Source organism: Ostrea edulis, chromosome 3 (assembly GCF_947568905.1).
Source record: "Ostrea edulis chromosome 3, xbOstEdul1.1, whole genome shotgun sequence".
Lineage (NCBI taxonomy): Eukaryota > Metazoa > Mollusca > Bivalvia > Ostreida > Ostreidae > Ostrea > Ostrea edulis.
In genome coordinates this window covers 70,636,878-70,662,342 of record NC_079166.1, presented here as the reverse complement: position 1 = coordinate 70,662,342, position 25,465 = coordinate 70,636,878, and the positions used below count along the sequence as shown (strand labels likewise).

The 25,465-nt window shown below is 43.2% G+C and overlaps 4 protein-coding genes and 1 pseudogene across 4 annotated transcripts in view; 3 read left to right on the top strand and 2 right to left on the bottom strand.

Moving 5' to 3' along the window:
* LOC125674783 (uncharacterized) overlaps positions 1-25,465 on the top strand; it is a 176,172-nt gene that overhangs the window by 12,342 nt on the left and 138,365 nt on the right. The window lies entirely within an intron of this gene.
* LOC130053634 (titin-like) overlaps positions 1-25,465 on the top strand; it is a 61,971-nt gene that overhangs the window by 9,126 nt on the left and 27,380 nt on the right. The window lies entirely within an intron of this gene.
* On the bottom strand, positions 13-3,988 carry LOC130053637 (uncharacterized; annotated as a pseudogene).
* Positions 8,449-10,756, top strand: LOC130053636 (ESX-1 secretion-associated protein EspI-like). Its single transcript, XM_056161001.1, has 2 exons — positions 8,449-9,108; positions 10,352-10,756. The coding sequence occupies exons 1-2, from the start codon at positions 8,449-8,451 to the stop codon at positions 10,754-10,756; spliced, it is 1,065 nt and encodes a 354-aa protein (XP_056016976.1).
* Positions 11,471-12,874, bottom strand: LOC130053635 (uncharacterized protein F54H12.2-like). The gene is made up of 2 exons (XM_056161000.1): positions 11,908-12,874; positions 11,471-11,715 (listed from the first exon to the last, which is right to left on the bottom strand). Exons 1-2 carry the CDS (start codon positions 12,872-12,874, stop codon positions 11,471-11,473), a joined length of 1,212 nt encoding a protein of 403 aa, XP_056016975.1.

The following is a 25,465-nucleotide window of genomic DNA, read 5'->3' as shown; positions in this document are numbered from 1 at the left end:
ACTTTTGATACACTAAAATAATATAGACATTCTGGCATTTCTTATTTTCTTGTGGAGACACTCACACCTCTGACATACATTGTCTCGTGGACAACTGAACCGTATGTGTGGTACACATTTCGTCAAACATCTTCAAAGGACGATACCCTTAGAACTCTGATGTTTGACTCTTGACAGGATTCAAAGTACTTTTTATGAATGGCCCGTTTCGTATCTGGTGCTGGTAAACAGATGGATGGAATGACATCCCTGCCATAGGGAGCTGCTGGCTGGGGAATTCCAAATTCATCTGCTTAATTTTTGATATATTTTACAGCATTTTCAATTTCAGTAAACGTTAAGGCGTGAGCTGGTTTTCGGCCTTTATTTCCATGAACACGCGATGTTACACCATGTTCATATGGGTGATAATGTTCGATAACACTTTGTTACTGAGGTCGTGCAGAGTTAAGAATGCTTATCTACATACTGTTTCACCACTGAAACTGTAAAAATATGTCATCCGTTTTCTCTCTGTTTTCCTTTGTGCCACTTGACCAAAAACCCCTTTCTGCAAAACTCCCACCACATACATTTCTTTTTCAACTTTACTCATTTCCCTCATACTAAAGATGTTTTCTTTGATTTCTACAACTAAAATATGGTAGTTTTTCAGGCACCTACATGTGTGCTGTGTTAAATTTAAATCGTTCTCTATATCTGGCCCTATAATCTTATCTGCAATGCTATCCTCATGATCTGAACCTGATCCCCTTTCATTCTGTGAATTCATGAATTATGATATTCTCCTTTCAATTAAGACTTCTGGACAAACAGATTCGTTTGACTGGGAATAAATATCATCCTCATCTGTGTCCGACTGAGTCGCATTCTCTGTGAGAGTCACTTGTCCAAAATGCTCCGTAAATAGCCTATCCAATTCCTAACATGTAAACAAATGCTAGATATAGTATTACTGATTTCCAATTACGATTATAAAACAATTTGTCTGATTTTGGATAATGAGTTCAAATAAATTTATTCTATCGCATTACTCCCCCTCCAAATAATAAATTATACAATGATTAAACAATTTTCGCTCTGATGATGTTTAAATATATTGTTTTCGTTGCTTTTTTATACAGTGCATCTATCAGGCACATAGCACACAGTGGCGTATTTAACGGAGGAGGGCATGCGTTGTCCTTAACTTTTCAAAGAGAGTGTTGCACCGAAGCGGGAATTTTCCCTAATCGGAGCTCTATGCCAGCACTCGTGACGTAAAACTGACCTTCATTCATATTTATACTCATTGCGTATCTGCCATTCAAATACCTGAAGGATTCCCCAGTACTAGGGACAATCCTAAAACATTTTATGTGTCAATACATTATACATGTAGTCTAAAGATAAATTTTGAAATCGTGAGAATCAAATTGTCTTCTTTTTTCTGAGAATCAGATACAATATACACGGTTACATGTTACGAGTGTATCAAATATTTAATATTCTATACTACTACAGTCCAGAAGCTCTTATACTCGTGTGAATTATTTTGTACAACCAACCATTGACAACTGTACATGACTCTGATCACAAAACAAAATATGGGAATTTAATACGCATTGGTAAAGTTCAACATTATTCGAAGTGCATGCACCTGTAAAAATTGATTCAATATAGCAATTTGCTACTGGGATACATATAAACTCAAACTGTTTTTAAAATGCTTATTTACCTTGTTTGGCCTTAAAATGTTTCTTCCAAAGCTTTGCACAGTTCACAACTGTTTTTCGTAAAAGACACCATGCCTTTGTCAACAACTTTCATTCAGAAAAAAATACAAGTTCACGTTAGCAACCTTGACTATTAAAACACAGGTATTGCATGCTGTATTCGGCGTGTTTGTTGAGAGTCCTATTCACAAACTAAACAGTGTCCAGGTTGGACGCTTATTTCAAACTCGGCACATTGTAACAAACAGAGATTTGACATGAAACATTTATAAAAACTAGAAGCGTGTTTTAATTAAGAAAAAAAAAACGAGATGGAAAACGTAATAAAAAAAATGTGTTCGTGAGGGAGTCGAACCCAGTCGTTTTAAAAATAGACAATATCTTTACATATAAGAGTCAACGACCTTACCCACTGGACCAAGCAGTAGACCATACATTACCAAGAAAAATTAACGTACAGTTGAAGTTGAAAATGATACCAGTGAAGTCGTTTCTATTTTTTTTTTTCAATTTACAAAAATATGCCCTCGTGAAACAAAATTTCAAAGCGACAGTTTTTTTTTAGAGGAAATCTCGAAGAACATGTTCGTGCTAAATTTATTTTGTTTCACGGAGGCAGTTTTTCTGAAATTCGGGGATACCCCTCCATTTTAACGCTAAAAATCATATAAATCACTTATTGCTTGATATAAACTCGAAATATATTGGCTAATTTTATCAATACACGTCTTTTAAACTTATTTTCAAAAAATATTGAATCAAGAGATACGTTCCAATTGGTTTTATCATATATTTGAATAACTTAATGTTTTCGCTTTTTCATGCAACACCTTTAGGGAAATTAACATGAGATGTGAAACACCTTCTTTAAGGTGAATCGTGATCTCTTGTTTAGAAAAATGTAAACGATAGAAGAATATAAATGTCACCCACTCTCGGAGAAATAAATGACAAAATCTTTTTATTTTTTGAATTACTTTTATTGGGAGAACTTACACCCCCCCCCCACCCCCAATAATTTGCGCCATTAATTTAATTTCACCTGCTTATCAAATATGACAGAAAAAAGTAAAAAAAATAAATACTGGATATAAAATATAAAATCAAGGAGCTTCCGAGGGTTTCGTCCTCCTGGGTCCCTACAAGGGCTTTGCCCTGCACCAACTGGGGACCTCAAGGCGGCCCCCAGACCCCTTGTCTCAAAAAGTTGCGTCCCCACCACAATTCCTGGATCCACCTTTGGCATACTTTCAAAAGGGAGGGGGTCATCTTTGGGAGAAATTGACTTCACAATTGTCATAAATTTTGAAAAGCATAATAAAAACTGAGGAGGAGGGCAGATGCAAAAATATCAATAATAATAATGATAATATACTCCACGTGTCCGATAAGGACGTGGTGAATTACCTTGAAGTTCGCAATATTTAAATTGATAAAGAAAATACCAGCAAACCCCGTCTTGGGCCCCCAAAAATCAATAGATGTAAGAGTTATCTCTCTTATTGTCTGAACGTCAAACCAATATTTAAATTCTTTAATTAGATACGTTTTAGACAAATAGATTGTACAATAGTGGATCAGAATAGTGTTATATATTGAAAAATATTCTGATTAATGTAACGTGGTATTTATCAATTTAGCATTGCTTAGCCTAGATACATTACCACCAATAACTATTCTAAAATAACAAATACAAATACAAATTTTTATTGACAAAAAGACAATTACAATACTTGTCAAAGAACGATTGAACATCATTAAATAACGTTTACATAATTTTTATGTAGTTGTAAATAGATAACTTCTGTATTGAAAACAGAAATAAACGTCTGCTGTTGGCTCCATAAAAAATGGTTGAATAAACCTTAAGGATATTATATTGCCCGTGGACTGTTAGTCCTCGAGGGTCTTTACAGCCCAGGAGCTAAGTACTTCGTTACTAGCTTGAAAATACGGATGTATGTTTGACTGCTGGGATAAAATTTAGAAATTCATTTCAAAATTAAGGATTATCTCCCTCATGCATTGAACGGATTTGGTTCAAGTTTTTGGCTCTCTAGTTTTCCTTTTAGCTCTTACAAGTTAATTGTTATTTCGAATCTCCAAATTTCGGTTTGGGCATCACTGAAAAGATATTATTTGTCGAAATGCGCATCTGGTGCATCAAAATTGGTACCGTATAAGTTTTACATTCACAATATGTACAGTCAAAATATACACAATATATTTGTTTGGCTTTGAAAATTGGTTTTGTGTACCTCAAATTGTTCCATGGTTCACGGTACTAATATTATTCTCTACTAGCTACTGAATTTCTGTTTACATGTTGCTAGATCGGAGGTTATATATAATATTGAAATGGTTTATTATGAGTAGTATAACCCCTCCCGATGGGTGGGTCAACTGAGTGCACTTTTTATGCAAATGAGGTCAAGCAAGGGCGTCTTTTGATTGGTCAAGCGGTGTTGGGGTTAACGGAGTGCAGTAGGACGGGGTCAACCCTAGCAGGGGTTGTAGGACCCGGTGAATAGACTGGCCTATGGCCCTAATTTTAGCATGCTTTCGCTTTGAGTTCCTGGAATGAGTTCCTGCTATTTTTCTGAAAATCCAGTGAAATCCTGTGTATTAAATCTAAAAGAATAACAGTGTATTAAATCTAAAGAATAACACAAGGTTTTAAGTTGACATGTTTATTAAAGAACAATGGTGCAAGCATAGAACAATGCAAAACAGTTCAATAAGCATAAAAACAGTTCAATAAGCATAAAAAACAGTTCAATAAGCATAACAGTTCAACCACAGTCCATTACTTTCTGCTGAGTTTCTTCTTCTTTTTTGGCCGTTCTTCAGTAGGTGCGGTTGGATTCCACATCTCTAACGGTGTGTATTCTCTCTTCACAGGGGATTTTGAGCCAGGTACGGGTCCAATCATCCCATCTATTTCCAGTTGTTCTTCTGGACACTCACTAATCCAGTGTCCTATTTTTCCGCATTTGAAGCAAGGATCCTTTTGTTTGGTTTTCTTGCTGGTCTGTTGAGAATCTGCTGACCTCGATTTCTTACTGGTCTGTGGATAATCTGTTTTCTGTGGGCAATTCGGCGACCAATGTCCTGTTTCTCCACACGTGTAGCACGGGTTAGCAGTGTAATCTGGAGTGTATTCCTTCCTAGGTTTTTTAGAAGTCAGCTCTTCCAGCTTCTTCAGTAGGATTGTGGTATGATTTCCAATCTCATTACTCAGCACATTAATGCGGTTAACGATCCCGTCTAGTGTCGTGGTAATGATCGCAAAGTCTTCTTTGTTCATGGTCGGAGGCTCATTCTGAGCGTTGTAGAGGCCCAGTTCCAGTCCCGTAGCGTCCTGTGAATCGGGAAAATAGAAGCCTAATCCCGGGTCTGTCGGATTCTGGCTAGGGAGGTAATCCGAGGTCTGGGCCATCTTCTCTTGTCGAGCAATGTAGTCTGGAGTCGTGAGCAACAAGTTCGAGGTCTTCCCCAGTTCAATCTTCTGATCGTCAGTCTTAGCTTTCTTCAGTTCAATGTAGTCTTTCTGTGGTCCCATCTGCTTCTGTACCAGCTGATCTATTTTCTTCTGAGCTTTGTCCACAAATTCTAGTTGTTTCTGAGCCATGTCTTCTGGAAGGTGATTGAAGATCGAATGAGGACTGACAGTGGGGCTCCGCTTTTATAGCCAGCAAAATGTCTAGACTATTCTGTCTCGTGGGGGCACGTGGGGAGCACGTGGTTGCATCATCTTTTTTTTTTTGGAAAAACCGGTTTCAGCTAGAACATCGCGCGACCAGCGCGTGCTAGTGCCCTAATTGAACTTGAAAAGCCGGTTTCTTGCGACCAGCGCGTGCTAGTGCACATTGGTACACATTGACTTTTAGTGGAATGGAACTTATATTGGTGTTTAAAGTAGCCCTAAAAAGGGCTGTGCATGAAGTTTTTATTTTTAAAAATGCCCGGCTTCATACGCAGGTTCTTCTATATACACGTGTAAGTCATGATCTTCGGATATAATGTGTTGTACTAATTGTCGAGCTCTTCTCCCGGGGAAACGTATCTCTTCGACGGTTTCCCACATCCAGTGTGCATCCCAAAACAATACCCATACACTTCTTCGGTGACGTGGTTTCTCCAGTCGAATAAATCCCGATACTTTTTGAGTGCCGTTCAATAACGTGTAAAACTGGTAAATCATGTACTGTATGAGGGGAGAATTTTTCAGGTACATGTCACTTAAACGCAGGTAAATATCCTCCACTGTTTCATGTGACCGCAATACATAGTCAAAACACCAATTTTTAGATCGGCCCCAGCGTAATCGATGGCGACATCTCTGTACTAAATTGTCCCAGATCTCCATCTCGTCTACATAATCTTCTACTATGGTTAAATTCTCCACTGGTTGTATTCCCTGGCGGCGGCGTCTCGCTCTTAAAATTCTCCGTGTATCCATGACTGAAGGTCAGACAAGAATGACTGTAGAAAAACCAGCTGACGTACAGGTGTTTGATCACGTGGTGCAGGTGTTTGATCACGTGATGCATGACCTTTTACCTATAAATACAGGTGTTTTCTGAACGTTCGTTATTTACTATGGGCGGCAGTGCTACTACGAGAATAAATGGATATAGTTATGTACTACAATGTATGAACGTGGCCTTACATGACCCTGTCATTCAAAATGCTCGTCAATTTGTACAACAGATGTCACCGGAGGTCAGAAATGTACATAGTTTTCAACGGATTGCTGATTCATTAGCGGAGAATACCAATACGGGCCGTTTACTCATGATTTATTTGTATGCTGAGGAATTGAAACATAATCTTCCAGACCAGATGAGTGACATTGATCGGATCTTACGCGATTGTCTACAAAAAGGATTCGTGGAACTGATTCGTATGAAAGGAATGGCTGCCCTGTTATAAAACAAGAACGTTTTGGAATTTTTTCATTTTGATCATCATGGCTGAATTGACCAACAACGTTCTTACCGCTGTATTACAGCATTTCAAGGACTACAAAGAATCGGTGAACAACGCTCGTAGCGCTGCATTACAGTGTATCAAGGACTGGAAAGAAAAACAGCCGTTGAGATATAAATTCGCCATGAAGTTGTTGATCTTTTGGGAATTTCCTATGACCTTATATGAATATTCCAGCGTTTGCAAGCATATAGCCGACAACCTGAACAGAGAGTCTGGATTGATCATGATTTATACCATGGACCAAGAATTTAGACGACGGGAACCTGAGAAGACTGGGGCGATTGTAGCGATTACCGATCACTGGCTGGAAAAGGTGTATAAAAAAACCTAACCGTTTTTCTTTTCCTTTATTCCTGGAGGATGGCGAGCAGTGACCACATCGCAGAAAAAGCGCATAACCATGCATTAGAATGGGTCGAGAAAATGCAAGACGATACGGTGTTTCAAGCTGTTAAACATTATCTGATAGCGGGAGTGTTTCCAATGACTCTGGACGAATATACAGATCTACGGAACCATGTGTACATCAATGTCTATAACGATGCGGGATTGATGTTAATTTATGTCCTGGGGGAGGAATTCAAGAAACGCATGCCTGAAAAAACCGCCGAGATTGAAAGTATCACCAAGGACTGGCTTCGAGAAGTATACATAAAGTGTGAAGAACTTAATTCATTTCATTTATTCCCGGAGGATGGCCAGCAGTGACCACATCACAGAGAAAGCGATAACTTATGTATTGGATTATCTCACAGACATTCATTCAGGGCAGATTGAATTTGTGTTACACTATATGCGAGAAGAATTATTTCCCATCACCTTAAAGGACTATCCATGTCTCTGTCAGTATTTGATCGAGAACCGGATCACCCCGCAAGCCTTAGTACTGATTCATTTAATGGGCCAGGAATTGAAACGAATGCGACCCACAGACAGAGCAGAAATCGAGAAAATCAGACTACGATGTCTTCGAGAGATGTACGTCAAGTTAAACGTGTGACTTTTAATCTGGATCATAATGAAGTGTATCTGTTACCCGAAGAAGATCGGACAAGTATCTGGATGACTGTAGCTGCTGATCGATATCGATTTCAACGCAGGATTCGAGAAATGGAAAAAATGTTGGACCCTATTTTAAAAAGACATGTGCATTGGTGTTGTGTGTGGGAGTTATGTATTTGAAATATGTGGCATGAATAAAATTGTTTACACGAAAGCTGTGTTTGGTTGAGTCTCTCAGAGAAGGGTTTATTTGTTGAGGAATCCAGAAAATCCTAAAGGTAGAGTGAAAATCGAATCAAATAAGGTGTTTTCTATCGAATAGACCTTATGAGATGTTTTTAGGGATGTACATGGTCGAGAAATAAATTTTTAAAGAGGCGGTGAAGAAACATTGAACCTCGACTCGACCTCTTTAACCACTGTTTCTTTGAAAACTATGCGACGTAGCAAAATAAAAATAAGTTTAACGCATTCGCCGTCTCAGAATCTATCAGATTAAATCTACCATGCACAGAAATCGAATGTCTAGAAAAAGACAATGAGAAAAAACTCTCTACTCGAAAGCACAAATCCGCCATTTTGACGGCCGCCATCTTGGGTTCGTCTCCGAAGCGAGGGATGTTTTCGAGGAGGTCCGCGCTTTCCCGATATATACCGGCGCACTCGCCAGTTTGCTTCACTGGTGATCCAGCACAGTTATAGAAGATTTTTGAAGGATTTTAAAGAAGAAAGAAGAATGGCTGCAAGAAGAGACCCGCTCTACAATTTCCAGACCTTGCCTGGATTCCGGTACCGGCTGGTAGTGGTGGCTGAGGAACGGGTAGGGGAGAATTGGGTCGTGCGTTCTGAGAACGACCTGAGCACCTTCTCCCCTTTCGACCAGAGTGGGGTCCGTGAGATCATCTGCCGGGTGCGGGCCGAGTATGAAGGGAGGGCACCCCGCCGCCGCACCGCCCGGATCTCCACGGCCACGAGACCGCGCCGACGGGCCCCACAGCCACCCTCACCACCACCACCTTACTCCCCGGCGACGGCTACAACACCACCACCAGCGATCCCATCGGCACCGGAGGAATACAGCCCGGTGCCGATGAGCGACTCACCAGCGTCACCGGTGGAGTATTCACCGCGGTCACCGTCCCCCGCACCACCTCCCAGTCCAGCCCAGAGTCCGTCGCTGCTGGTGGCAGCCACGTCATCACCACCGAGACCGGCAGCCCCTGCAAGACCCCCACCACCTACCATCCGGTTTGCAGGGAGGACTCCACCACCACCGAGGCCAACCCACGCACCGGTGGCAACTCATCCCCCGAGGAACCACCCTATGACTGTCCCTGGCTGGGCAGATAGGGCGGTTCCCATCTGGTTTAAGTGCCCTGTCTGCTGGCAAGACAGGGTACACTCTGGAATTACGTGCAGGGGATGTGGGCAGCGCCCAGCTTGCTGCTCGTGCGTGGAAGAGTTACAGGAGCGGCGACACACCCGGGGACGGTGCCCGTTATGCCGGTTTACCGGAAGCAGGGAATGAAAAGTCGGTCCTTAGGACCAAACGGCCCTTTTCAGGGCCACCAACTTTTTTGAAAAGACACTTTTTATGGCAAAAATCAAGAAACACACAAGTTTGTTTTAAAAAAGTTTTTATTAACACAAGTAAGAGTTAGAATAAAGCTATAATAAAGTTACATTTTCTTGACAATGTAAACATGTTTATGATACCGATAAGCAAAGTCACAAATCCATTGTCTATAATGAGTCCAATTGCCTCCGGCTAATCCACATCCAATACGATAAGGAAACGCTAAAGTCTGGTAAGACAAAGTGCCTAATTCCTGTAAACATTGTTGAAACCAAAGTTCACGTTGTTCGGGGGTATCGGCATACAAGGGTAAGCGTCGAGTGCCTCTCCCGTAATCCCATTGCGCTAACAAACAGATCACATCAGGATGAGTAGAATGAGGCATAATACACACAGTACCCGGTATTCCTCGATCCCCTGCTATAGCTAAATTTCTCCGTCCTAAAGGTTGTCGGGTCGCATACAGATTAGCCCAAGGAAATCGGTCGGCAATACGTTGACTTAATCCATGAGGTTTCACCGTTAAACAGTTACATTGTTGTACAATAGCATCCACCCAAGGTAGAGATAATACATCTCCTCGTAGATCCATCACCGACATGCTGGTTGACAGGTCTCACAGGTACACGTTGACCGGGGTTCTTGACTGTAAGGACAATGTTGAAACAGGTGGGGTTTAAACTTTCTCTGAGTCCAGCGCTCTCTAAACTCCTGACAGATCTCACAGGTACAGTCCTTATGCGCTATTTCTTCTTCAGGGGTGATGGTACAATGCTGCGGACACTTACACGCTAGCCAGGGTTCTCTAGTGTGACCACAACATTTATAGACAAAGGGACAATAATTCAGCTCTGCCATATACTCTATCCACTTATGTTTGGCCAGGATGTTTTCTTTTTTATAATGAAAACAGCCACAAGTTCTCCAAGGTCCTCGGCAATACCCACACACTAGTACATCTTTCTCATCTTGCACGTACCGTTCAAACGACATGATTGAGAAAAATGGTAACAAGTGACCTATGTATTTAGTGTTTTTTGATGAGTCATCAACATGACGTCAGCCATCTGAGGTAGGGAATGTTTTCGAGGACGTCCGCGCTCTCGCCTTTTTAAACCGAGCGCAACGTCAAAATCGGGCATTCCGATTTTTTAAAGGAACCAGAACCATGAGCCGCAGAGTAGGACCAGACCCTACGGTGAATGATTATTGTATCAAATGTGAGGAGGATTGGGACGAAGAGATTGCCCAGCCAGCCTCACGGGAGGCTCTTCCCCCACCGCCCATGAGCCAGGATCTGCCCCCGCCAGAGGAAAACTGGGACGCAGAGATGGAAGTGGTACAGCGGCCTCCGGGGAGAATGTTTTTTAAACACGGGTGGTTGCCTGTGTTTGTGTTTGACCACGAGCAACCCCCGGAGGAGCAGAAAAAGAAGAGAAGAAAGAAGAAGAAGAATAACAGACAGTGAGAGGGGGACAGAGAAGAAAAGAAGAGAAGGAGAAGAGAAGAGAGAAGAAGAAGAAGAGAAAAGACCAAGAACAGAGAGAGAAAGAAAACAGCCCTTTTCAGGGCTACCCATTCTTTTTGAAAAGACATGGTTGATTACAATGACAAGAAATTTTTTTTTTCCAACGTTTTATTAAACTCCAACTATAAACAATAACAATAACATAGTTTACAATACATTCAGTCTTTGACATTGACAAGTTTGTCCTTGATGGGTTCTCGGTTTACGGAAGGTCTCTTTAAACCAATCCGCCACAAAACGATCGCGTTGTAAGGCCGTGCCTTTCCAGGGAAGTAACCATTCTTGTACGGTGCTTCTATGGCGATGGCGTTGATGTAAAAAATACACACAGTATTGTCCACAGACATCCGTATTCAAATCTTGATAACAATGGGTGTTATGATTCCAAGTCTCTCCGTGGCGTTGAATAAAGTCTTGGATGTCTTTATGGCTGGGAGGTAATCCGTAAGAATCAAAATATTCGACGGTAGGGCTACTCAAATACAAACAGACCCAATGCGCTCCAGGGCGATCGTGAGGGTCTGTATTCACCACGATGGCTTTGTGATGAGGTAACAGCTCAGGTATGACATCACGAGGATACACACCGGCAAACGCCGGTCCTAAATCTCGTTGTAAAACATCTCTCAATTGCTGAGTATCCATCTCTCTCTCTTAGTAATCGATACTGACTTCTCGTTGTTTGTTGATTTCTAGCAGATTGTCGAACACGGCATACACCACACAGTTTAAGGTCCTGGCTACGTTGGCGGCAAATTGCACTTCCACTCTCAAGTTCCCCGTCTGTATGAGATGAAATTTATCCGTCTGGGCTTCTTGATCTTTCGTGAAATCCACACACCAGAGGGTGTAACCGTTTTTATACTCTTCCAGGGTAATGTCCGGAGCCCAGTCCTGGCCTAATTTTCCCAAGCCTTTGTACAGACTCAAATACGATCTCAGGTACTGATCGTCGGTGAAATTAGGTTCCAAAGGGCGGGTTTCCATCATTTCTCCATTGATACTGATTTCTAATTTCTTGACTCTCTCATTTTGGAAATGAAAGGGGTTTCGGGTATTATCCCCATTAAAAGCCGCATTGTCCACAAAACCCAACACGATCAGTTTAGGCATCTGTCCTTGAAACAGATGATCGGTGATTTTAGATTGGGTGCCACTAGGAATGGTGAAGGTTTTCACTTCCACTCGTCTCAATGGATATTTCGCCGTTTGAGTACTCAGTTGCTGATTGATGAGATTAATGATACTCGGCACAGGTTTGACTTTCCTCACCCACAAGATCATACTTTGAATGACCACTTTCCCACTACTCCCGGCAGCGGTCATCATGTAGAACTGGGGTCGAGCGCGATTGAATCGGAGACGGACATCCACGCCATTAGGGAGACATTTCTCTTGCTCAAACAAATCCAGATGTAATCGATCCATCAACACGATCTCCTTACTGTCTGTAATCTTCTCGTGACGTTTTCTCAACCCTACATTCTTGGAATCATCCGGATACTCGGGAGTCGGGATGACGGCCGCGATGTTGACTTTGTTATTCACTACTGCAAATTCGATAGGAGTTTGAGCCAGAGCTTCTAATTTGACCTCATCCATATGTCCTGCCGTATCTTTTTCCCACAAGCTACAGGCTCTCATCTGGGTTTCCAGAGTCTTGGGTGCATAAGACAGCAATTTCTCCAGATACGCTTTGTAGGGATAAGTATCCGTTCCCGGGGTAATGACTTTTCCATTGAGACTGACATCGATTTCACTGAACAAGGAATGGAGAATGTTATTCACGGGGGTCGAGGACGAATTGCCTCCTGCGAGATTCGTTCCATTGGCTTTGGTGAATTTACAGACCATCTGGAGATACGTTTGGGATAAATCCAGATATTCATCTCCTTGTCCTTTGATTTCAAATTCAATCGGAGCCGTATCCGAGTTGAGGGTACTGGAAATGGGGTAATATTCCATCCATTTCGAATCTTCTAAAGTGACGTTGGTCGGGGGCACTTTAAACAGTTCTAAACTGTCGGTGCCACAAGCGCAAGATTCTCGGTGCATCATATTGGAACGATGTGTTACTCAGCGTGAACTGGGATCAAATGTGTTCTGGGCTCCTTCTCACCCCCTTTTTATAGGGTTCTCAGTCGAAAATATCCAGAGAGCGTTTTGGCTTACCCCTTTTCACTAGCTTCCTACCTCCCTTCCTAGATCGCTTCCTAGGTTGCTTCCTAGGTCTCTTATGAGGCCCTCCCCGAGCTAAGATACGTTGTTTTCTTTTAACAGATCCTTTTCCTTCCTGTATTCCCACCTGTTTTCCCACCTGTTTTCTTTTGACGGTCGTGGTTCCAGGCTTCCTGAGTATTCCTGTGCGTGCTTTTCTTCCTCGTTTGGATGGGGCTTTTCGAGATCTTCGCCTACGGGCATACCCTGCTGTCTCTTTCAGGGCTTGGGCACCGTGTGTCTTGAGAGCGTCTTTGAGGGATCGTTTATTATCTAACACATCCATCCCTGTTTTAGCAGCAGCCTTTAAGGCACTTTTAGCCCCCGATTTGAGTAAATCGGTGAAAAATCCTTTTCCCTTCTGCTTTTCAGATTCTGGATCATATTCTTCTGTTGGATGGCTTCTACGTCGTCTCCTCTGATAAGAGCGATAAGGGCGATAAGGGCGGTCGTAATCATAATATCTCTCTTGATAGACAGGACGCTGTTGTTGTTGCTGTTGTGCGGGGGCTCCACCTAATAATCCGCTGATCAGGGGACCCGCCACTTTGCTGGCTATTCCCAGCAGGGCTCCAAGCCCGTGACCCTGCTGCCGTATTAAACCTTTATGGTAGTGCATCTTGATGTAAATGAACTTCGTTAGGGGTTACACCCGCTTTTTATACTTTTTACGCCGTCTCTTTCTCTTCTTTCCTTGCCCCGCTTGACCCACAATGGCATTGGCAATCCACGGAATGAGAAACCAGATTCCGTGTCCTTTCTGGCGTCTGACTCCTCGATGGTACTTCATCTTTCAATACACTTTGCGGAAATGAAGTTTGACTAAGGAGCGCCCATTTAAAAAACCCATAGGACGCCCTAAAGAATTCATGATGTGTACCTCAATGGTATCGAAATATTTCTTACTCAGTTTCAAATATTCGGCTCGAATCGGTTCCCAACGGGCTTGTTGTCGATCGTCGTATTGACCCGTACAGGGGACGACTCTCAATAATTTCAATTTGTTGGTGCCCACCACTTGAGGATCCACAATGTCACAATACACATACATGGCTTTCAGATTGTCGTAGACATCCATGGTCGTGTTCCCCAAGTAATTCACGTTGATCCATTTCGTCATGGTTTCATCGCCCAGGATCATTTTGTCACTATCCAGACCTAGCTTGTACGCTAAGGGCGTAGGGAAACGAATGCACATGGGGGTGGATCTCAGTGCTTTCCCATTAAACTGATACTCGACACGATCGTACTCGGGGTGATACACTAAGAGCTGGTTGTTCCCCTCGTCGTTAGGATTCCCTAACTCGCTCCATACTTTCCACAGGGTTCTCCTTAAGGCTGCGTTGATTTCATTGATTAACGCCAAAGGTTGTGTATAAGCTCCGGGTCGGAAGTGAATGCGAATGATATCGAAGGGAAATAAACTATCCCCTCCCGCAAAGAGATGGGACCATGGCGTCAGATCCCAGGGGACCACCACCTCACACCCGGCCATCGTGACTTTGCCCATATTCTCTGTCTTAAATCTTTCCCATTTATAAGTGTTGGGATCTTGGACATATTGCGTATACGGATCTGGAATGAGAACGTCCACATAAGCCTCGCTATCCGACACGTTTTGTAAGTTGGCCGAGTACATCATTTCGGTCAATCCGACTTCCCATTCTCCATCCGTTAAGTCCATGGTGTGTGGCAATAACGTTTTAAATTGAGCCGTCGTATTCGTCGGAAACGATTCCATCGACCCATCACTCAACAGAGTCATGTAAAACCCTTCTCCTCCTGCCATGATGTCTTAAATGAGCCCCTGTTTCTGTTTCCTTCTCTATTTATACTCATAACACAATGAACATTTTCATATTTTATTGAACATACAACATAATGTTAATACACAATTTTACATGTCATTCTTCTTGATCGCGGCCACCACCACCCCACATCAACGCTTCCGAGTCTTCCAACTCTAGTGTTCGTCTCGGGACTAAGCGTCGTCGCATCACCAGATAGTGTCGGGTTCCCCAGCAATCGGCTACATCATAACCTTCATTGATCATGTCTTTGAAATGTCGGAGACAGTCCTCGGAATGGTCAAACCAAGGACTAGCATTTAAGGTCCAATCGGATTCGTCTTGTCGTCCCATCAATCCCCAGAAGGCTTTGACTTTCCAGCGAAACTCTTGATATTTAGTCTTCATGATAAAGGCTGACCATCCGTGAGGTATCAGTATCCGTTTGTACAAGTACACAGGATGCGTGGACGTTTTGTGTTGTTTACAATGCATCAAACACATCTGCTTATCCGCAAACCATGCCGTTTTCTTTCCCTCTTGTTTCCAGGCGTACTGTGTGTTAGCCATGGTGAACTGATCTCTCAGGTGATGGGGACTCCTGTTTTATACTCGGGCTCGCTAACGTCATTTGTGGACTAGGCATGACGTAGCCTACGAGAGAACTTAAGGTCACCATCCAAAAATCGCGATTGGGATCGCCTAAGGCTAACATGACGACCGAGGTGATAATGATGGTTAAACACAGGAATAATTGTGCAAAATACACAATTTCTGCTCGAGGGACTTTTTCACCCAAGAAAGTCCACTGGGTGGTCATGGTCGAATGAGATCCGCTTGCGGAATCCATGAATCAAAACTGGGAGGATATCCTTTCCAACGCACTTTGACTTCTGAAATGACTTTTTTTCCCACACGCCGCTTTTTATACCCTAAGATCTCCTCCACTTCGTAGACATCATCGTCTTTAATCACTTGTTGTAATTCCTTCTCGTAAAAGATTCCTTCTAATTCTTCCCCGTGATCATCTTGAATGCGATAGACGTTGCGTCCTGGCACTTTTCTAGAGATGGTAAACAGTTCTTTGGTCCAATTCGGTAAATATCCTTTTTCAAACGTACGTTTGGCTTTACTAATGCGTACACGATCTCCCACTTGCAAACGACTCGTGGTATCGGCACTCTGTTTTCCATACAAGGTTTTCCATACGGTCAAGACATTCTTGGCATTGACTTGAGCAGGAGCTCGCCGGATACTGCGATGATAGGTATGATTGTAACCATACACCAGATCGCTCAAGACATCGACATACCGTCGTGTTTTATGACGTGTAAAATACCGCCACATGCGTGCTTTCAGCGTGCGTTGAAAACGTTCCACAATACTGGCTTTGGTTTCGGCATTACGGGTCGTAAAGAAATGAATGGATTTGAAGGCTTGACGAAATTCTTTATTGGTAAATTCTTTTCCTTGATCGGACTGAATGCGCACAGGGCGACGTCCCTCTCGAAAAATCCGTCGTAAGCCTCGTATCATTTCTTTCCCCGTTTTCTGTTTTAAAGGCACGACCCAGGCATATTTAGACAGCACGTCAATGGCACATAATAAAAACGTATACCCATTATTGTCTTGTTTCAAGCTGGAGACATCGGCTAAATCTAATTGCCATTGTTCATCCATATCCGTCACTCGTGTTTGTCGTCGCTTGAATTTCCGCCGTATCGGTTTATGCAAGGTATAGGTATCTTGAGCTTTCACCCATTCTCGAATTTGAGACAGGGTAATCTTGTGTCCTAATTGACGCACTTGACGATACAACGCCTGGACTCCCCCATAACCTGTCTTGGGATCGTAATACAGTCGCTGTAAGATCTGTTCTGGTTTCATGGCAGATTTAACCATTTTCCAATTTCACGTGATGTCTTTTTACCAGCCTCCCGGATATTTTTAGGGGTCATCATTCGTCTGGGAGTTTCATAGAAAGATTGGTCAAAACCCGAGATTTCTTGAAATCCGCTCTCATCTTCTTCTTCTATAGGTTTAGGAGTACTGATTTTTCCGGGCTTGTCCATGGCTTTTATAACATCCCGATTGGTCAAATATCCTTTAGGGGCATTCGTTTCTTTTAACGCTTGAGCAAATTGCTGTAACCCTGCAGGCGGTTCACGATGTTTCAAAGGTTTTTGTCTCTGGGACTCGGTGATTAAATCCACGATATTGGAATCGGGAACCCTGCGTCCTCTATAGCTGATTTCTCCTTCTTTATTCCAAGTCACCACTTTGGATTTCTTGAGATGATCGAGTAATAAACCTGCTTTCTTTTGACCCGGTTTATTGACGCTTTTGATAATCTGTTCCTCCAAGTCATCGGGTGCTGAGGCGGTTGAGGGTGGTGAGGCGGCACTGGCTGCACTGGTTGGGGAGGGCCGAGTGGCTGGGGTGGGATGTCGAGCTTGTTGTAAATATTGACGATAGCGATGAAGTTGATGCCCGTACAACCCCACTTTTTCTTTCTCGGTTAAATCATCTCGATGTTCAATCTCGTCCAAATCACTGCGTAAACCAATAGTCGAGGTAAATTCGGGAGGTTTAGGTAATTTGCCTTTTAATTCGTTGAGCATCGCTTCCGGTACCAACACCATTTTTCGACTCATGATTTCTTACAAATCTTGCCACACACAAACGAACCCAATCCTTTTTGGTGAATGAGTATACCTCGTCGTTTTTTCACGGGTTGAGGGTGGACTAAGCGTCTTAAGATGTGTTTCTTTCGACTCAGTTGTCGCTTCTGAGTAGGGGTGAGAGGAATCACCCCTTTTAATAGATTGTACACAATCTCACAAATCTTTAAAATGCAGTCATTGGAACAATGTTTCAACACCTCTGTCTTTAATTTGCTGGAATAGTGAGGAGCCGCTAACGTCTGCAAGAGCGGTAAATGAGGTCGTAATCGACATTCACACTTCTTCGTATGAGCCATGGTAATGAAGGGTGGGGCCCCTTCCCCCTCCTTTTTATACCTAGTCCAGGACAATGGCACTCGGATGTTTAGGATCAAAACGTTTGTGATGGACGGTCTCTTCGTGACGATTGCGGTTCTCTCTCGCATTGAAGACCAGAGGGCAAAATTTACATTTATATTTCTTTTGCACCTGAACCGGTGTTGAGGCGGTTAAGGGTTGAAATTTCATGCTTCCAAAGGTATGAGCAAAACTCGGTAGAGCAGTATCACTGGTTCTGGAACTTCCTATAGGCCCATGCATGGATCGTTCCATTTTCTTTTGAGCTAATCCGGCTTTCAGATTGGCTAACGTTCTAGTGACCTTGGGGGGAGTGGCTTTGGGAAACGGCATCTTCACAATGAGAGGGGTTTTCTTTGGAGCCCAATTGGGAAACGGATTCTTCATCCTGAGAGGTGTCTTCTTAGGGGACTTCTTAGGGGACTTCTTAGGTGTCTTCTTAGGTAAGCGAATAATGAGTTTAGGAATTCTCTGAGGCGATTTTTTAGCTTTCTTAGCCCGTGGTTTCTTGGTTTTCTTGGGTTGTCCCCCACGGGGCTTACGGCCTGTTTCCCATTTGAATAAATGACGGATAATGGTCCCTCCTAAGAATCCGGCGCCTCCTCGTTTCAAAATGGCTTTTTTACGCTCTTCTTCATTGGTCTTCTTATCGGCAATGACACTCAAGTCTTGCCGATGGGATTGAATGAACCGCTGAGTGATTTTATTGCCAGGTAAGACGCCTCGCAATAAATTTCGAGCGCCCATCGCAAACCAGTTGAGTAAGGCTCTACGTCCTAATTCAATGAGATGACTCCGTTGAACGGGATCCCGTTCCCGTTGTAAACGGCGTAACGTTTTGACTAATTTACTCTTCGCGGAAGGTCTACCCATGGTGAAGACTGTCTTTCGAATGATACACCTCCCCATGATGTGACATTATTTATACTCTCGGGGGCATGTGCACAGCCAAGTTGGTAAAGAGTTGACTTCTTAATCTTAAATCGTCCGACGTCTGAGGACTCAAGTCCACTAGTAAATACCCGTGAGGTACACGGGTGGCGTCCTCATAGGCTGGAAGTAAATGCGGCATTTGTAATTGCCGACTTAACACCCCAATCTGAGATTTATCTCGAGGATTTTTAAACAGCACAAGATAGTGAGCATTCAGACTGATGGTACGATGTTGTACTGCTCGATCAAACAGATTTTGTGTGATATAAATGACACTGGTATTGCGATGATGCGCTTTGCGCGTAAACCAGTCGACAATCGATTCGATGGCTTTACCTCCCATCATATCATCAAAAATGAGTAGATGACGCGTACTGAGATCCGCCACTATCTGCTCATCGTCTTGAGGTATATTGCGGATAAAAGTGACCTTGTCCTGTAAGGATTCGTACGCGGCCTGCCATTCGCGATAACACCATACTATCTTTTCGGGAGGCGGTGCAATCCACTGCGTATTTTGCACCAGCTGTTTGACAAATTCTGTTTTACCCGATTTAGAGGGTCCGGCCACCACCATGGTAAATTCATGTTTCAACTGAAAAGGCTCAAGTGTCTCGTAGGTATACATCTTGATAAATGACACAAGTTCATGGGATCATACATATTTATTAACAAATAAAAATACGTACAGCTTGCTCAACACTATGTCTACAAATAGGACATTGTTTCAGTCCCGTAGCACATATAGCACAAGTACATAAATGACCACAAGGTAAAAAAGCTATTCTCAAGTCTCGTTCTAAACAAATGTGACATTTCTGGGTACACATTGGATTCCCTGCCGCGTCTAAGGGTAAGCCTTCCCAATCGCAACCACTGTCTTTAGCGCGGGCATAGGCATTGAAGGCTTGTCGTACCCATTGTTTACCCTTATTACACTTCAGGTAAGGACAGTGAGGATACCAATAAGCATGTTGTATCCAAGGATTGTCGACAGCTCCCCAATGGTGAAGTCCAAAGTTGCAATAAAAACAGCACGTGTTATCCCCGTACCCTTTGTAAAAGTATCCCGCTTCTGCAATGGTAGGTAATAGGTTCTGCAAGTGTTCGGGAGCATTTTCAAACGACGCTACTCGATCTGACAGTAGAGCATAACGTGGTATACCCGGGTTATGTAGTGATTCGTAGTCCGTCATTTTGCCGACTGATGGTTTTCTCTAGCATGTCCTTTTTTAATACCCGTAAGGCAGCGTGTCATAGTCATGAATACGTTGACGTTTATCATATACCATGCGGTATTTCTTCACCAGAGGAATGGTTCGCACATCATGTTGGCGGGTTCGTTGAATAAAGTGCGGATAGCGGACATGGACTTCTTCTTCTTCTCCTTTCAACATTTTTTCCAACGTATCGAGAGACACGACTCTAGAGGCACGATAATTGAGTGTCAATCCTTTGACTTTGCAGACAGATTTTCCATTCTGGGTCTCGTATGCATAATTTTTGGGCCCGCCCGACATGTACTTGATGATACGATCTCCACCCAATTCATCGGTCCAGCCGCCTAAACTGTTGATAATGGTCGGGTTGAACTGGGTCTCGTCGTGCTGATAGATGATACTATCCGTGTCAAAGTATAAGACACGCTCTCCCAAAGGCTGTAACGTCTCGTACAAATGTAAACGAGCATGAGCTGTTGTAAAACACGCTAGCACCACGTTTCCAAAGGGGCAGTCTTCTAAAAATTCTTCTTTCTCCTGATAATTGATCAGCATCATATCACATTCGGGGCGTTCACGATTTTCTAAGAGTTCGATGCCTTTGACTTCTAAAGTGGCATCTTGTAATTTCTGTTGTAATTCTTCTTCTTCCGTGAGATACAGGGATTTGGGTAATTGTAATCGTTGAGCAAATTTTCCCCACAAGCAATTTAAAAAGAGTTTGGCAATGGTTCTTCGGACCGGATTTTTCTGGATGTCGGCCGGGTTCATGGCAATGCCTTCTCGTTGCTGAATTTCCTCAATGTAATGTTGCTGCTGTTGGGCTGTTTGACAATCCTCAGGGAATCCGGAAGCTTCTTGTTTAATTTTCAAAAAGGTGTTGATATACGATCGAAATAAGTGGTCACTGGATTTCTCAAAATGCCAAACTTCGTAAATGCGGTCGAGACGATAGCCCAGATCTAATGCTTTGTGAAGTTCGGTGGTCACCCAGGTGCCAGTGAGACTGCGTTCAGAATCGGTGTGCTGGCACCGCTCGTCGGGTCCTAAGTTGCGCTGTTCCGCACAGGTGCGACATAAGGGAAAGAGTAATTTGCCACCGGTCTTGTAAGGTAATACGGGGTGATACAGCTCTCGGGGTGGGAGGACACGACAACGAATGAGCCCGAAATAGTCTCTGACATCGGTGAAATGGCTGGTGATGACTTGGGGATGGTCGACGGGAAATGGTTTGTATTTCAACACGTACGGGTACAGGGAACAGACATCCACGTATCGCATGTCACCCTCCTCACAATACAGTCGTGTAGCATTGGTCCGACCTCCGTACAAAGCGTCACGGGGATTCAAAGGATCTTGTATATCGACTCCTTGTAAAAATTCCTGTAAGTCGGCATTGGTCTGGGTCTGACGATCAAACTCGTGTTCCCATATGCTCACGACTGTATAGCCTTGGTCTTCTAAAGCACTGGCTCGTTTTAAGGTGTCCAGGTAGAGGTCTTGATACGTATGCTGAACACGATGAGGATGCATGTCAGTCAACAGATTCGGGTAACAGGTGGGACAGCCGTGCCAGTAACAGCCATAGAATTCGTACACGATACGGGATTCCTCATCATACCCATCTACTGTATAGGGTCCAAGCGTGACTTCGCCCCCATTTCTAGCATGTCGTATGCAGTGATGTTGATGTTCTAACCAGGCGAGCCATCGACAAGCTTTAGCTGAATATCGTCGTGCTGGTCGGTAGCCCATATTGGGAATGATGGCGATGGTATTTTCAACCATGAATCCTCGTCGGTAGGCTAAATTAGCCGTGCTGGCAAACGTGATGGATTCTTGAAAGGGGTCTACTTCCACCAGATCAAACAGGGTGGACTTGAAATGGGCACAACAGCGGCGTAAAATATCCACGTCCGAGATGCAGTAAGCTAAGAATTCTTTCTGGAAATCAAAGACTTTGCCCTCTTGTTGATGGTACCAAGTATAGAAGGCTTCACGATTGGCGGTGGACATATCGTCAGGATTGTAGAAATGAGCGGCCGGGTAAGGACCCACATACTGCTGGTTCTCTGTCGTGTTGAAAAAGTGCGGGAAATAGCCTTTTTTCAATTCCGTTAATCCGAAAGCAGAGGGCATCTTGGCAAGAGCAAAGGGTAGAAAGTTGTAAGAATCAATGAATCTCAACCCCAAGACTTGCATGGATAAGATTTTACTGCCGTTCAGGATGACGGTGGGTTTGATACACGCCGTGTGCACCAGGTAATTCAAAATAAACTGCCCATCGTATCCTTTGAAATTGTGGGCAATGATGGTGGCTTCATCGTGTTTGAGTTCCACATGGCCTTGCTCATCGGTCTCGCTCTGTAAGAGCCATTCCATAAACTGTTTTAACGTGTCGGGTCCTTGAAATAGGAAGCGGCGTTGTGATCCGAATCCTTCACAATAAGAACAGGGCTTGTCGATATCCACACTGTCGCAATGTTGACACACACGTTCTGCCACGCATAAATTGGGGATGTGAATACCGTTTTCCTGACTGCATTCGAAATCGTAATAAATGTATATTTTCAACTCCTCTTCTTCTTCTTTTTCTTTCTTAGGTTTGGGTTTCGTCTGTACAAAGCAGTGATGAGGCATGGTGACGACTTTGTGACAGATGCGGCATTCGGTTTGACCCCCACACGCGTGGCGTTTTAATAATTGCTTGGACATCCATTTCTGACACTGGTTACAGCGCCCCATTAAACTGCAGACCGTGGTCGTTGTATTACTGCTGTAAGGTTTCAAGTGGGTCTGGTAACAAGCTGCATTTCTGAAAAATCCCTTACAATGAGGGCAATTCGTCTGAGTCCCGTCCGGGATACAGGGGGTATCGGCTAAACAAAATGAGCATCGATGAGGACAGACAGTCCGATGTTCTTCAATGTGACTGTAGCCAACATCGCAATAATCGCAATAGTATTTGTTTTCCGTCACTCCCGGCATAGACACAATGGCATCGTAATGCTCGTTATCCAGCAGGATATTCAAACAAGTCCCGTGCCCCGGTCCTTTGTAAATAGGTTCCAGTCGTAAACGAGTTGTATTCGTTTTGAATTGAAATATTTTCAATCGATACTGTGGGGTGAGCGCGTGCTGTAATTGCTCCCATTCACGTGGCCCACACGGCTGGTTCATAACACACCCAGCTTGTTCCATCAAGGCTATCGCTTCTCGTTTCTGATCGAGAGATTGTGTATCCCCTTTTCTCATGCGTAACCATTTCGTTTCCCATGCCGGGTCGTTTGATTTCTGGCTGTGTAGACGTGCTACCACAATAGCCCGGGACAAGCAGAGAGAATCCTCAGGATTTTGAATGCGAACGATCGCTCTCTTAGAGGTTTTGAATTTCTCCTTATCCACGTGTAGATGTTTTTTCTTAGTGCACCCGCTGCCTTGTGGATATTTGACATGGAAAAAATCCATCTGCACTGCCCCGTCGGTGATTAGGAATTCCTTTTTAGATTGCTGGACGGATTCTATTTTGTTCAGAATTTTGTCCTCGTTGAGCTGATTGGACTGCGTAAATTCGTACCAAATAGCTGAATCCAGAGACGGGTGCCGAATATTTAAACGTAGATAATCATTGGGATTGCACTGCATTTCCTGTTTCACATTTTTTAACATATCCCGGAAGAGGCGACGAATGAAGGCTGTATTTTCTTTCTCTGGAATAGGTTTGAAGGCAACATTGTAGACATTTTCCTTGACTTTAAATTTCCGTGATTGACGTCCTCGTTCCAGTTGAATTTTGTAATAATCCGAAATGAGTTTCTTTTTCCCCCCTCCCCGCTGTAAATACTGTAATCGCCGTTGATTCTCTCTGCGGAGTTGTAATTCACGCTGCCGTTGTCTGTTCAGCTGATCATTCAAAAATCTCAATCGCTGTTCAATATAACTCCGTGGAAGTCCAGTAGGTAACTTGTCTGACATGATGTCGAAAGTGACACCCAATGCACCGCGCGCCGCTTTATATATTACCTATAGACAGCGCTGGGTAAAACTAGGGACCGTGCCAGCTCTGGGAAAAACTTGGCACCATGCCAGCTCTGGGAAAAACTTGGCACCATGCCAGCTGGCACTGAGACAGCACTGGGAAAAACCCATTGGCACTGTGCCAGTAGACACTAAAAACCATTTGGCACCATGCCAGCATTGGGAAAAACCCATTGGTACTGTCCCTGTAGACACTGAGAAACATTTGGCACCATGCCAGCACTGGGAAAAACCCATCGGCACTGAGCCAGCAGGCGGTGGAAAAACCCAGGCTGGACACCTGGCGATCACGTGATAGGAAAGTTCTAGAACCTTTGGCTTGAAAAACTGCACTCCGTTGACCTTCCTCGGTTGGCTTGATATACAATTGTACACTCCGTTAACCCCAACAGCAATAGCAACAGCTATGCTCTGCACTCTAGGCCACTGACCTTTAAACCGGACCATGCTATAGGACCCCTGCTGGGGCCCGCTTGACCAGTGCACTCCGTTGACCCCGACACCGCTTGACCAATCAAAAGACGCCCTTGCTTGACCTCATTTGCATAAAAAGTGCACTCAGTTGACCCACCCATCGGGAGGGGTTATACTACTATTATGTTCGAATAACACTTGGTTAAAGAAAAAAAATTAAAACCACATACATTGTACATCTCGAAATTTATTGTTTTCAATATTACAAATACATTTTATATTCAAAGAATATTTCACATGTGTTAATAACCAGTTCTACACACTGCAATGCAAAGAGTGGAAACAAGCGATGTAAACGTCACGACTCTATGTTCTGTGAAAATTGTTTGAAAATAAAAACATCGTAAAGAGGGGGAAAGTAGCCTTGCGATAAAGCGTAGCTTCATATTTAGACGAAGCCACCTTTCACTTTAAATGCTTCTATCAATTTAATGACTTGATATACTTAACTGATTCTTACATAGTTAAACGATAAGAGACAGTTTCCAAAAATATTATATATAGATGAAAGATTCAGAGGTACTCCTTTTGCGTTGTTCTGTTTTACACGCCACCGGTCGAAATAACCGGTACGGTAGAGAAAGGATTAAAGGTACTTTAGTTAGCCCAGTGGGCTTGTTGGATAATATACAATACAGAAATGCCTTCAAAGTATGCTTTTGTTACTGAATTTAACCTTGTGGAGTGAGCTTTAAACTGATTTATATTGATACCAGATTCAGCCTTGATAGTTTCTATATTGTCAGAAATGTCTCTAAATCCACCTGATATTTTTAGATAAAATATAATACATTCCACTACACATAAAAAGCCTTCTTAACGGCATTGAATACAAATGAGTGTAAAAGAGTCCCTGGTTTGCAAGTCTTTGTAGGTTTAGACAGTTTAAATGAAATGCATTTCCAGAACCTGACATACATTTTCACGTTCAGCTGATTAAATACAAGTCTTCCCCCTGCA